Raw genomic sequence first — 15,191 nt, forward strand, 5'->3', positions numbered from 1 at the left:
AAGATTACAAATACGTTTATATGTACAGTCTTCCTTGACTCGCCTTTATGTTTCTCTATCAGCTTCTCCAAGGATGCCGCCTCGTAAACAACCAACCATGCATTAATATCATCGGGGTGGTTTTGGATTGAGTTGGTTATATTTTAAAATGAGTTGAGATAGGTTGAAATTAAATAAAATTATATTTTGTATATATTGGATATAAGTTGATAATAAATTCAATATTAATTGATAATGGGTTTAATGTAAATTTTAATAAGTTCAACCCATGAACTAAATTAAAAATAACTAAAAGAATTCATAATTTTCTCATTTTTATATTCTCACATGACTCTCTCACATATATTTCTGAGACACAAACTCACAACTCATTTTGCTTCATATACGCACATACTCTCATATCTCTCTCTCACACAACCTTCTTTTTCTACACTCACACACACATACACACAGACCAAAAAAAAAAAAAAATGCTTACAACTCATTTTCCTTCATATACACGCACACACTCTCCCATCTCTATCTCTATCACACATACAACCTTTTTTCTCTGACACATATATATGAAAATTTGATTGTACGGTTTGGTGTTCATTTAAGATGAGCATTCAAAATGTTATGAATTATTTTGATAAAATGTAGTATTTTGTTAATTAGATATTTAGTAGATTTTTTTACTTTATGATTTAACAAATGAATATTAAAGCACATGGTTATTAGACAGAAATGACATGTAATATAAGTTTAGACGTATTATATTACAAGTAAAAATTACATTTTTCAATAGTTCAAATATTATTTTTTTTTCATTGTTTGAATTTTTAGAATATTTAGATTCAAATTAATAAAATAGTTTATATTAATCCGACCCTACCTATTTGCAACCCAACTCATTTTGACACTAAGATCTATTTTAAACCTGATTCATTTTGAATCAAACCCATTTGAACCCGATCCAACCGCCAATTTGCCGGCCCTAATATCATCTCATCTATAAACTAACTCTGTCATTGCAGACAATGTACTAATATTTTTTCCAGTACGGTTATTCTTGCAGGAAGAATTTAAGTCAAAGAATGGCTGAGAGAAAGCTTCACGCGATCATGATTGCGTTCTCGTTCCAAGGTCATATTACCCCATTCATCAATCTGGCTCTCAAGCTTGCTTCAAATGGTTTTACAGTTACTTTTGTCCACACTGAGTTTATTCACCACATGTTGTCCAAAGCCCACCACAACATTACTCATGTTGATGATGAAGATTTCTTCTCTGGGGCACGTCAATCGGGTCTTGACATACGTTACATGACAATTTCTGATGGCTTTCCCCTGGACTACGACAGGATTCTCAACTTCAACGAGTACTGGGAAGCTATTTTACGCGATTTTCCATCTCGTGTACATGAATTAGTTGGAAGGATAATCCAATCAAATGAATCTTTGGTCCCTTTCTTGGTTGCTGATACTTTCTATTCATGGCCTGCATCTATTGCTGAGGAATTTAACATCTTGAATGTTTCGTTCTGGACAGAACCAGCTCTGGTGTTTTCCATAGACTATCACTTGGATCTCCTTAGAGAAAACGGCTTTTTCCCTTCCAAAGGTACGTATGTTTTTCCCCAATTCTGCGTTTCCCTATGAATATTTAGTCATTATGAGCTGAAACTTTATCAATATGACTGTTATGTTTGTTTGATAATTATCAGGTAATCAGGAGGATCTCATTGATTTTGTCCCAGGAGTTCAGTCCATTAAAACAAAGGACTTGATGTCCTATCTTCAGGATGCCCACATAACAACAGTTATCCATCAGATTGTATTCAAGGCATTTGATCAAGTAAAGCACGCTGATTTCATCTTAATCAATACGGTGAATGAACTCGAACACGAAACGCTGCTGGCTCTAAACAAAAAGCAGCCGAGTTACGCAATTGGCCCTATAAACTTCTCCACTGATTTCACCAAAACCGTTGTTCCCAAGAGCCTGTGGTCCGAAACAGACTGCACAGAATGGCTGAACTCCAAGCCTGCCGGCTCAGTTTTGTACATCTCGTTTGGCAGTCTTGCTCAGATTACCAAGCAGCTAGTGGACGAAATAGCTAACGGGCTTCTACTCAGTGAAGTAAACTTTGTATTGGTGCTTCGGGAAAATACAGATGTCTTGCCTGATGGGTTCAAGAATGAGATAAGAGGTCGAGGACTGATTGTTTCATGGTGTAACCAAAATTCAGTGTTATCAAGTCCAGCAATTGGAGGATTTTTAACACATTGTGGGTGGAATTCGATACTGGAGAGTATATGGTGCGGCGTTCCAATGATATGTTTCCCGTTTTACGCTGATCAGCCTACTAACAGGAAACTAGTGGTCGATGATTGGAAGATCGGGATTAATCTTTGTGATGGATCATCTATTGATAGGAAAGAAGTTGCTGAGAAAATCAAGCAGTTGATGAGTGGAGAAATATCGAACGGGTTGAGGGATGAGATAAAGAAAATCAGGACTATATTGCAGAACGCATTGGCTGAAGACGGATCGACCCACAGAAATTTCAATCAATTTCTTAAGGATTTGAGGGCAAAAGTTCATGGCAGAAGCCAGGACACAAGTACTAGTCACTTCTTGTAACTTTAATTTTTGCTATTTATATTAGGCCTCAGATGTTTGTATTTAATTAAGTATTCCAAACATATTTTACTAAACTTGTTTGATTGGAGTGAAAAAATAAAGTATGAAAAAAAGTGGAAGGCAAAGGAAAGCATAAAAAAAAATTTGGCGTATGGTTAGGGAGAATAGACGAAACAAAGTAAAATTTGATGTATATGAAATTTCTTTAAAATCTAAATTTGTTTCCATTGGAAATTGAAATCAAAGTGAACGTATAAGGCCAAAAAAATAAATAATATATATATATTTTATTTTTATTTATTTTAGTACTCATATATATAATTTTCTTCTAGTCCTTTTTTTCTTTTCCTACTAATAATACCCTAATATAATTTTAGAGAAAAGATAATCATATAAAAAATACTATTTTCTTATTTGATGAATATTTTTATTACTAATATTTTTAAATTTTTAGTAATTTAAAATTATTTCAGTATAATATTAACTTGTTTATTTTCTGATACAAAATAAAAAGAAATGCATAATTAGTAAAATTTTAAAAATTAGTCTTTCTTTCTCATTTAATTTGTTCGTACCAAAAAAAAGAAAAAATATTTGAGGAATTTAGTCAAATTTCATTCATACGAAACAACTTAATCAAAACTAAAATTTTTCCACTCCCTTCGTTCTGTTATTGAGCCAAACGAATCTTAAATAAATGAATTGCTATTCCACACGGAACTACAAAGTAATGGGAGATGTCTTTTTCCATTTGAAATTGAAACCTTTTGGCATGCCAAACTAATCAACCAATACTTCAAACACGCGGGGTACTGTCCAAGTTAAAGAAAGTGACGTGGATGTGATATATTTTTATTGGAAACCTTATCAAAGTTCAAAAAGGAACTTAGGATAAGAGTAGACGGGTCATTCTTGAGTTGGATATTCAGACAAAAATGGGTGAGAAATTTGCAGTGAAGCCACATGCAATCATGATTTCAGTCCCTTATCAGGGTCACGCCAACCCATTTACCCATCTCGCGATCAAGCTAGCTTCAAAGGGCTTTACCATCACTTTTGTTCATACCCAAGATGCTCACCATAGAATATCCAAATCCTACCAGAAGCTTAACAGCACAAGTAGTAGTGACGAGGTCGATATCTTCTCGGAAGCTCGTGATTCGGGCCTTGACATACGTTACACGACCATCGCTGATGGTTTTCCTCTCGAATTCGACAGAGACCAAAACATCAACGAGTACTGGGAGTCTATACTTCATGATTTTCCATCTCGTGTCGATGAGTTTATTGGGAATTTGATTGAGTCGTTTGATCCGGAGTTGTTGCCGTTCTTGGTTGCTGATGCTATTTATCCATGGCCTGCAACAATTGCGAAGAAGTACAACCTAGTAAATGTCTCCTTCTGGACAGGGCCAGCGGCAGTGTTGGCCATTAATTATTATTTCTTCGATCATCTTAGAGCAAATGGACATTTTCCACCTACAGGTGTGTCTTTTCATCTCCCGAATTTCCCCTGCCTTTTCCCTCTAGTGAAAAATGAAATCAAAATAGTGAAAATAGAAAGTGAAAAACAAAAATATATGTGTTAAAGATATTGTTAATATTTGGATTTATTTTTGGAGATAATATAAAATAAGTATGCTATATTTGATGTTATTTAGTGGGATACAAAAACTACTATTTATTGTCAAATCATGTCTCTTTTATATATATATATATGAGTATGTATATAATTTTTTTAATTGTAAGGTTTATAATTAGTGTAGACTTATTTTGTCAAAAAATAAATGAGATAATGTTTCAAAACATTTCAAAATACTACCAAAACTTTCAAAACAAATCAAGACAAGCATTGTCCATATTTTAACCCATCTCAGAGATGGTTCAAAAATGAAACCAAACAGTATGTTTAGATCTTGAACTTTAAATTCCAAAACATTGTTACTATTTATTATATCACAATAATCCGACCATATATATATATATATATATTTAATGATTACCAGATGATCCCTTGTACTCCATTGATTACATTCCTGGAGTTGAATCGATTAGTAGCAAGGACTTGATGCCGTATCTTCGAGAAGCGGACACCACAACAATCGTTCACAAGGTTCTTCTGAGGGTATTCGAGGAGGTTAAGAAGGCAGATTTCATCTTACACAACACACTACAAGAACTAGAACAGCACACTCTATCAACCCTGAACCAAAAACAGCCAACATATGCAATAGGGCCTGTCAGCTTTTCTCCTGACTGTATCAAAACCCGCGTTTCCAAGAGCCTGCTCTTTGAAATAGATTGCTCCAAATGGCTTGGATCAAAGCCTCCCAGCTCAGTCTTGTATGTCTCATTTGGTAGCAATGTTCCGACCAATAAGCAGGTAATTGAAGCGATAGCTCAAGGACTTCTCCTCAGTGAAGTAAGTTTTATTTGGGTAATTCGTCCCAAGATTGTCCGTTCCATTGATGACAACAAAAATGTTTTACCAGCTGGATTTGAGGATAATTTAAAGGATAAAGGGTTGGTTGTCCCCTGGTGCGATCAAAATGCTGTTTTTTCCAATCCAGCAGTTGGAGGATTTTTGACGCACTGTGGATGGAATTCAATATTGGAGAGCATGTGGTACGGTATTCCGCTGATTTGTTATCCGATAATGTATGATCAGCCTACTAACCGAAAATTGGTGGTTGATGATTGGAAAATTGGAGTTAATCTCTGTGATGGTGTTTCGGTAGATGGGGCAGAAATAGCTTTGAAGATTAAGCAGCTAATGTGTGAAAAAACATCGATTGGCATCAGGAATGAGATAATGAAATTCAGAAGCGTACTGCATGATGCTTTGTCTGAGGAGGGATCGTCCAACAGAAACTTTGATCAATTTATCCAGGACTTAAGACATAAAATGCATGTTGGGAAAGAGAATGTATCATCAACAATCTAGTTGTTTTTTAAGAATTGACAAAATGTCTGAACTACATATTTTGACATTTAGAAATATCATGATGTCGGAATATAACGCAAGTTAAACAACTAAAAAGATCATAATTGGATTTTTCTATTCAACTTTTGGAAATGAATCACTGTTTTATATTTATTTATGTTGCTATTTTTCTTTCAATTAAATATTAATACTAGCTAGTATGAGTTTAGTAAAATATGTATTTGTAGGAAATAAATAAATGTACATGTATTATACAGGAGAGCGGGTGGCGATGACATTAAGGGGAAGGGCTAGTGGCGGGGGAGAGGGCCGCAATCCAACAAAAGAACAAAGAGGAAATGTGGGGATTGAGAAAGAAGATGAAAAATTAAAAAATATATTATTATTCTAAATATTATATTAGTATATTAAATATTATTTAAAAATTACTTAAAGACAAAGAAGGACGAGTGCATTACGCTACTTACCGTTTTCGAATCTTTCTCTTTATTAAAAAAAGGATATGGGAATAATATAATTTTTTTTTCACGTATCATTTTTTTTTTTTACTCATTTTTTCATTCACAAAAAATAAATTACACTTACATAATGTATTTGATATATCATGGGCACAACCAAAACTGGTGGCCCCTTCAAATTGATTAAATTAACCCCACGGCTGGAGATGGTCCAGAAGCATACATTTAACGCTTTGAAAATCTTTGACCAAATGAATCGCAATTCCAAGTGGTGGGATGTTTCGTTTTACATTGGAAACATTTTGGTACGTCAATAAATAAGAAATTTTATTTGAATTTAGTTTGGCTAAATCAAATAATTATAAATTAAATATAGTATATTTAGTGTAGTTGATTATGTTTCTTAAATTTTATATTAATAACATAATAAATGTATTATATTTATCATATAATTAATTTATAGGGTAAATTATACTTACTCGGTGTTTAAAAAATTATAAACATCCCCTCAAATGAAAAATAATTATGTAACCCCTAAAAGCTGAGGTGGATATTACTATTTTATTCTTATTAAAAAATTTTTAAAAAAATAAAAATTATATATTTAAAAGATTGTAAAGAATATATAAGATTATAATTTATAATTCAAATGGGCATTTTGATGAGTCCACCACAAAAATTGTTTAGAAACCTAGCGGAATATGGGTTCGTTGTTAGACGGAAGTTAAATTGAGGGAGTTATTTTATAATTTTTTAAATAATAAAAAAGTATTTATAATTATACCAAATTTTTGAGGAAGTGATTATAATTTACTCTTAATTCATATTTTGCTAAAATCGGTTTGAATTAAAAATCCCGTTACCCAGTCGGCCAATACATCAAACCCGCCGGCATTCTCTAAGTGAACGAAAGTGACGTCCGTGAGATGTTTTTATTGGATTATTTACCTCTATAATCATTGGAGATATTACAATTCCAAGGGAGCTTAGGACAGTAGTTGATCGGCCTATCTTGAGTTCGATCATCCAGAGAAAAATGGGGGAGAAATGTACCTTGAAGCCACATGCAATCATGATTTCAGTCCCTTACCAAGGTCACGCCAACCCGTTTACCCATCTCGCAATCAAGCTAGCTTCAAAGGGCTTTACCATCACTTTTGTTCATACTGAAGATGCTCACCATCGAATATCCAAATCCTACCAGGAGCGTAACAGCACAAGTAGTAGCAACGAGGTCGATATCTTCTCTGAAGCTCGTGATTCGGGCCTTGACATACATTACACGACCATCTCCGATGGTTTTCCTTTGGAATTCGACAGAGTCAATAACATCGACGAGTACTGAGAGTCTATGTTGCATGATTTTCCATCTCGTGTCGATGAATTTATTGGCAATTTGATCGAGTCGTCTGATCCGTCGTTGGTGCCGTTCTTGGTTGCTGATATTGTTTATTCATGGGCTGCAACAATTGCCAAGAAGTACAACCTAGTGAACGTGTCATTCTGGCCAGCACCAGCCTTGGTGTTTGCTATTAATAATTATTACTACGACCATCTAAGTACAAATGGTCATTTTCCACGTACAGGTATGTCTTTTTATTATCCCGAATCTGCCCAGCTTTGCCTTCTTGCATTTCCCATTTCATCTATCTTACACATGACGTCAACCATCTTGAAAAATTTTAAGTGGTCTAGAACCAAAACCATTGTAATTATTTTATTTGTCCCGACAATATATAATATATCTTCATTGGGTTAATTCCAATTTATAGTAAAAAAACTCCAGGTAAAGAAAAAATAAATAAATTATTTCTTTATATGTTTTAAAATAAAATAAAACACACCTCACATATATATATAGTGGGTTACATGCACATTTTTTTTTCTTATTTTTGATTTGAAACGTTATTTATGTTCTGATTTAAAATTTTGAATCTTGATTTCAACTTCATAAACAAATTTAACTAATAGATCAATTGTGTAAATTTTATTTAATTCAAATTAACAATTTGAAAGGGAGGGTGGTGGGCAGCAGCGGCGCGGCATCACTGAAGGGAGGGAGAGCGACGACTAAGAAACAAGATTAAAAAAAATATACCTAATTACATTTTTATATATAAATATTAATATATTAAATATATATACTATATTATTATTTAAAAATCTTGCAGACGGGCGCTCGTATTACACCACTGGCTATACAAGGGTATTTTGTTTTATTTCAGAAAACATCAAAGAGTAATTTGCAAAAAAAATTTCCACATGGTATTTTTGCAGATTTCCTATATCACAACCATATAAATTGTATTTTGCCATCTTGGATGATTATCAGATGATCTCGTGTACTCGATTGATTACATTCCTGGAGTTGAGTCGATCAGTAACAAGGACTTGATGCCGTATCTTCATGAAGTGGACACCACAACAGTCACTCACAAGATTCTTATCAAGGCATTTGAGGAGGATAAGAAGGCAGATTTCATCTTACACAACACAGTGCAAGAACTAGAACTCTACACTCTATCTATCCTGAACGAAAAACAACCAACATATGCAATAGGTCCTGTCAATTTGTCCTCTGAGTGTATCAAAACCCGTGTGCCCAAGAGCCTGCTCTTTGAAGTAGACTGCTCCAAATGGCTCGAATCAAAGCCTCCCGGCTCAGTCTTGTATGTCTCATTTGGTAGCATTGTTCAGACCAATAAGCAGATAATTGAAGCGATAGCTCAAGGACTTCTCCTTAGTGAAGTAAGTTTTGTTTGGGCAATTCGCCCCAAGATTGTTAGCTCGATTGATGACAGTGAAAATGTTTTACCAGCTGGATTTGAGGATAATATTAAGGATAAAGGGTTGATTGTCCCCTGGTGCAATCAAAATGCCGTCCTCTCCGATCCAGCAGTTGGAGGATTTCTGACACACTGCGGGTGGAATTCAATATTGGAAAGTATGTCATGTGGTGTTCCAATGATTTGTTATCCGGTAATGTATGATCAGCCTACTAACCGAAAATTGGTGGTTGATGATTGGAAGATTGGAGTTAATCTCTGTGATGGCATATCGATTAATGGGGCAGAAGTAGCATCAAAGATTAAGCAGCTAATGTGCGAAAAAACATCAGTTGACATCAGGAATGAGATGATGAAACTCAGGAGCATACTGCATGATGCGTTGGCTGAGGAGGGATCGTCCAATAGAAATTTTGATCAATTTATCCAGGACTTAAAACATAAAATGCATGTTTAGAAAGAGAATGTATCATCAGAAATCTAGATGTTCTTGTGGAATTGAAAAAATGTCAGAATACATACTTTGACAACACGAAATATAATATTGTGTGTATTATATTATTGTTACAAGTCCTTTTTGTTCACCAAAGTTGTAGGAGTTGGTATATCATTGTTCTAAAAGTGAGTCAAATTTTTGCAATGATAATCACTATAAAAGTATATGAGAAGGTGGCTGATGAGTATACATGAGAAATGCCCAAAATACCCTTCATTAAGGGCATTTAAGCCTTTTCATCTTGGATTCGCGTCTTTTGTATCGGTAGGGTCGGAGCGGACTCGACCCGAATCCAGCTACCCACTTGAAGACCCCGGCAACGATAACCGTCCGATCAGAGACATAAGCTAGCAAGATAAGGCCACGTGGCCCATTCAACAGTATCCAGCTAAACCTTATAAATACCCCAAGACCCACATTTCGAGGTAATTAAATGCTTAAACACTTCGATCTACACATTTAATCGTATACTTTTTCCTCGATCAACCTGACTTGAGCGTCGGAGGATCGTTGTCGGGGACGTGCCCGACGAGCTCATTTAATTGTCCTATTCTCAGGAACCCAAACACTTGATCTTGGTGGAGTTAGTCAATTGTTGTGAGGTCGCTCATTCCATATCACTGATTTCGAGCAAGATCAGTGGCAATCCGACTAAAGAACAAAGAGGAAATGTTGGGATTGGGAAAGAAGATGAAAAATTAAAAAATATATTATTATTCTAAATATTATATTAGTATATATTATATTTTAAATATTATTTAAAAATTACTTAAAAAAACAAAGAAGAGACGTGTGCATTACACTACTGACCATATTCAGGTCTTTCTCTTTAATAAATAAAAAGATATAGGAATAATTTAATATATTTTCTTCACATATCAATTTTTACTATTTTTTCTATAACAAAAATAAATTTCACTTACGTAATGTATTTGATATATCATAGGCACAACCAAAACCGGTGTCCCCTTCAAATTAATCAAATTAACCCCACTCCTAGAGATGGTCCAGAAGCATACATTTAACGCTTTGAAAATCTGTGACCATATGAATCCCAATTCAATACGGCACTACCAAGTGGTGGGATGTTTCGTTTTACATTGGAAACATTTTGGTAGCTTGATAAATAAAAATTTTTATTTGAATTTAGTTCGATTAAATCAAATTAATTACAAATTAAATATAGTATATTTAGTGTAATTGATTATTTTTCTTAAATTTTATATTAATAACATAATAAATGTATTATATTTGTCATATAGTTAATTCATAGGGTAAATTACAACTACCTTCTTTAAAGTTTGACATAATTATGAATATCTTTTTTTTGTTTGAAAAATTATTAATTATGCCGAACTTCAGGAAAAGTTGCTGTAATTTACCCTTTAACTCATATTCTGCTAAAGTCACTTTCAATTAAAACTTCCCGTTGCCCAGTCGACCAATACGTCAAACCCGGCGGCATCTGTAAGTGAACGAAAGTGACGTCCATGAGATGTTTCATTGGATTATTTACCTTTATAATCATAGGAGATATTACAATTCCAAGGGAACTTAGGATAGTAGTCGATGGGCCTATCTTGAGTTCGATCATCCAGAGAAAAATGGGGGAGAAATATGCCGTGAAGCTACATGCTATCATGATTGCAGTCCCTTACCAAGGTCACGCCAACCCATTTACCCATCTCGCAATCAAGCTAGCTTCAAAGGGCTTTACCATCACTTTTGTTCATACTGAAGATGCTCACCATCGAATATCCAAATCCTACCAGAAGCGTAACAGCACAAGTAATAGCAACGAGGTTGATATCTTCTCTGAAGCTCGTGATTCGGGCCTTGATATACGTTACACGACCATCTCCGATGGCTTTCCTTTGGAATTCGACAGAATCCATAACATCGACGAGTACTGGGAGTCTATGTTCCATGATTTTCCATCTCGTGTCGATGAATTTATTGGGAATTTGATCGAGTCGTCTGACCCGTCGTTGGTGCCGTTCCTGGTTGCTGATACTGTTTATTCATGGCCTGCAACGATTGCCAAGAAGTACAACCTAGTGAACGTCTCATTCTGGACAGAGCCAGCCTTGGTATTTGCTATTAGTAATTATTACTTCGACCTTCTAAGTACAAATGGTCATTTCCCACGTACAGGTGTGTCTTTTTATTATCCCGAATCTGCCCAGCTTTCCCTTCTTGCATTTCCCATTTCATCTATCTTATATATGACGTCAACCATCTTGAAAAATTTTAGGTGGTCTTGAAATTTAAATTCCCAAACAATTGTAATTATTTTTCCCGACAATATATAATATATCTTCATTGGGTTAATTCCAATTTACAGCAAAAAAAACTCCAAGTAAGAAACAAAGAAAAAAGAAAATAAAGTAAATTATCTTTTTATATTTTTTAAAATAAAATAAAAATACACCTAACACATATAGTGTGGGTTACATGCGCATTTTTATTTCTTATTTTTTATTTGAAATGTTATCTATGTTCTGATTTCAAAACTTGAATCTTGATTTCAACCTCAAAACAAATTTAATTAATAGATCAATTGTGTAAATTTTATTTAATTCAAATCAACAATTTGAAAGGGAGGGTGGTGATAGGGGGGCGACAGCGGCGCCGCAGCACTGAAGGGAGGGAGAGCGACGACTGAACAAGATGAAAAAAGTATGTCTATATAATTATATTTTTATTAATATATATATATACATAAGATTTTATTATTTAAAAATTTTGCACAAATGCCGGGGGCACTCGTATTACACCACTGGTTATGGGATGGTATTTTGCTTTATTTCAAAAAACATAAAAGAGTAATTTACAAAAAAAAATTTCATGTGGAATTTTTGCATATTTCCTATATCACAACTAGATAAATTGTATTTTCGACATCTTTGATGATTATCAGATGATCCCTTGTACTCCATTGATTACATTCCTGGAGTTGAGTTGATTAGTAACAAGGACTTGATGCCGTATCTTCATGAAGTTGACACCACAACAGTCACTCACAAGATTCTTATCAAGGCATTTGAGGAGGTTAAGAAGGCAGATTTCATCTTACACAACACAGTGCAAGAACTAGAACTCTACACTCTATCTATCCTGAACCAAAAACAACCAACATATGCAATAGGTCCTGTCAATTTGTCCTCTGAGTGTATCAAAACCCGTGTATCCAAGAGCCTATTCTTTGAAATAGACTGCTCCAAATGGCTCGAATCAAAGCCTCCCGGCTCAGTCTTGTATGTCTCATTTGGTAGCATTGTTCAGACCAATAAGCAGATAATTGAAGCGATAGCTCAAGGACTTCTCCTTAGTGAAGTAAGTTTTATTTGGGCAATTCGCCCCAAGATTGTTAGCTCCACTGATGACAATGAAAATGTTTTACCAGATGGATTTGAGGATAATATTAAGGATAAAGGGTTAATTGTCCCCTGGTGCAATCAAAATGCCGTCCTCTCCAATCCAGCAGTTGGAGGATTTCTAACACACTGCGGGTGGAATTCAATATTGGAAAGCATGTCATGTGGTGTTCCAATGATTTGTTATCCGATAATGTATGATCAGCCCACTAACCGAAAATTGGTGGTTGATAATTGGAAGATTGGAGTTAATCTCTGTGATGGCGTATCTGTTAATGGGGCAGAAGTAGCATCGAAGATTAAGCAGCTAATGTGCGAAAAAACATCAGTTGGCATCAGGAATGAGATGATGAAATTCAGGAGCATACTGCATGATGCGTTGGCTGAGGAGGGATCGTCCAACCGAAATTTTGATCAATTTATCCAGGATTTAAGACATAAAATGCATGCTTAGAAGGAGAATGTATCATCAGAAATTCAGATGTTCTTGTGGAATTGAGAAAATGTCGGAATTACATATTTTGACATCTAGGAATATAATGTTGTCTGTATTATATTATTGTTACTAGTCCTTTTTGTTCACCAAAGTTGTAGGAGTATTGGTATTTCATTGTTCTAAAAGTGAGTCAATTTTCTGTAACGATAATCACCATAACAATCATATATATTGGTCTATAGTTTGGATTAATTGATGTAACTTGTTCGACACTGAGAGATTTATGATGCAATTCCAATAAGAAATTTGACTCTCAAGTTGCTAAGCATAATAATGAGACAGGATTACCAATCAAATCTCAGTTAAAAAAACATCAATGTGCTTATACATACACATCATGCAAAAACATTCAATTGCTTCTTTAATGTTAATATATATTATACTTCAGATAGATATTTCTATAATTAATCACCGCATTTATATTTATATATGTGATTAATATAATCTATTAGGATAAGCTACTTAAATAACACATGAATATATATGAAGAATAGTCTATATTTAAACATTTTTTATTTAGTATACATTTATTTCCAAATTATATTCATGCATATATACAAAACATGTTAGAATCATGTGTCCAACACTCAATCCATTTGTCCATCTCGATATCAAGCTAGCTTCAAAGGACTTTGCCTTCACTTTTCTTGATACTGGATATGCCCACCAAAATTATTGTAACTACCACCAATAGTACTAGTCAAGCATATCTCTTCCTCTGAAGCCCGCAATTCTGGTCTTATACATTAAAATCCCGGAAGGTTTTGCTCTGAAATTCGACAGGATTCATAACATGTGGTTGAGCTCGGGGAGTCACTGTTGCATGATTTTTCATCTTGAGTCGATGAACTCGTATCTATCATTCTATTGGTTGCTGATACACTTTGTTCATAGACCAGAAACCATTGCCAAGAAGTACAACCTAGTGAATATTGTCTCAAGAGCCTGCGTTCTGAAATAAACTGTACCAAATGGCTTGGCTCCAAGCCTCCCGGGTCAGTCTTGTATGTCTCATTTGGTAGCTTCGTTCAAACCAATAAGCAGGTAATTGGTGCAATAGCTCAAGGACTTCTCCTAAGTGAAGTAAGCTTTATTTGGGCAATCTGGCCCAAGATTGTTGGCTCCATCGACGACAACACAAATATTTTACTAGTTGAATTTGAGGATAATATTAAGGCAAGAGGGTTGATTCATGGTGCAATCAAAACGCTGTCCTTTCCAATCCAGCAATCAAAGGAATTTTGATACACTGTGGTTGAAATTCGATACTGGAAAGCATAGGGTACGGTGTTCCAATGATTTGTGATTCGATATAGTATGATCAGCTCCCAATCGAAAACTATTGGTTGATGATTGGAAGATAGGGTTAATCTTTATGATGGCATATCCATTAACCGGGACGAAGTTGGTTTGAAGAGTGGAGAAACATGGGATGAAATCATAGAAACAGTGATTGCATGTTTTGACATCAAAGAATGCTATCTTTACCAACGGCATCGTACAGGATTTCTGTCCCTTTAAGTTGTAAGGGTGTTTATGTTTAATTATGCTGTAATAGAATTCAATGTTGCAATGATTTTATGTCAACTTGTTTGAGAATTAAGGGATTCATGTTTGAGTTTCAAGTTGCGAAGAATATTAATGAGACAGGATTACAAGCAAAGCCCAAGTGAACTTTTAATAGCTCACCGCAACTTGATTTTTGGGCTCTTTTTTGCAAGTCTTTGCCCATCTACATACTTTACACTTCAGCCTTGCTTTTTGAACCCAAAAGTAGACTACTCTGTTTTCAAGAATGAAAATTTTGAAACTGTATCCCAGAATACTCACTTGAACAATCAAAATAAGTATTCCATTGCTTTTATATTCACTCTAAATTAAATGTAGGACAATAGTAATAAATAATAATGTTTTTAGATAATGACAGAGAATTGGATAATCTAAATACCCACGCAAAATTTCTTACTTCAAATCAAATTTGATGAGTAACAACTAATCATATAATATAT

The 15,191-nt window shown here is 34.5% G+C and overlaps 3 protein-coding genes and 1 pseudogene across 3 annotated transcripts; all 4 read left to right on the forward strand.

Moving 5' to 3' along the window:
* Positions 1 to 955: 955 nt before the first annotated feature.
* Positions 956 to 2,699, forward strand: LOC105174281 (UDP-glycosyltransferase 86A1). Its single transcript, XM_011096325.3, has 2 exons — positions 956 to 1,602; positions 1,706 to 2,699. Exons 1-2 carry the CDS (start codon positions 1,077 to 1,079, stop codon positions 2,623 to 2,625), a joined length of 1,446 nt encoding a protein of 481 aa, XP_011094627.2. The 5' UTR covers positions 956 to 1,076; the 3' UTR covers positions 2,626 to 2,699.
* Positions 2,700 to 3,506: 807 nt separating this feature from the next.
* On the forward strand, positions 3,507 to 5,722 carry LOC105174358 (UDP-glycosyltransferase 86A1). The gene is made up of 2 exons (XM_011096436.3): positions 3,507 to 4,110; positions 4,632 to 5,722. Exons 1-2 carry the CDS (start codon positions 3,561 to 3,563, stop codon positions 5,567 to 5,569), a joined length of 1,488 nt encoding a protein of 495 aa, XP_011094738.2. The 5' UTR covers positions 3,507 to 3,560; the 3' UTR covers positions 5,570 to 5,722.
* A 1,140-nt stretch (positions 5,723 to 6,862) lies between these two features.
* LOC105174359 (UDP-glycosyltransferase 86A1-like) lies at positions 6,863 to 9,270 on the forward strand (annotated as a pseudogene).
* A 1,573-nt stretch (positions 9,271 to 10,843) lies between these two features.
* Positions 10,844 to 13,374, forward strand: LOC105174360 (UDP-glycosyltransferase 86A1). Its single transcript, XM_011096438.3, has 2 exons — positions 10,844 to 11,463; positions 12,230 to 13,374. Exons 1-2 carry the CDS (start codon positions 10,914 to 10,916, stop codon positions 13,138 to 13,140), a joined length of 1,461 nt encoding a protein of 486 aa, XP_011094740.1. The 5' UTR covers positions 10,844 to 10,913; the 3' UTR covers positions 13,141 to 13,374.
* Positions 13,375 to 15,191: the final 1,817 nt, after the last annotated feature.

The sequence above is a fragment of the Sesamum indicum genome, linkage group LG11 (genome assembly GCF_026168435.1).
Source record: "Sesamum indicum cultivar Baizhima isolate 11 linkage group LG11, ASM2616843v1, whole genome shotgun sequence".
Taxonomy (NCBI): Eukaryota; Viridiplantae; Streptophyta; class Magnoliopsida; order Lamiales; family Pedaliaceae; genus Sesamum; species Sesamum indicum.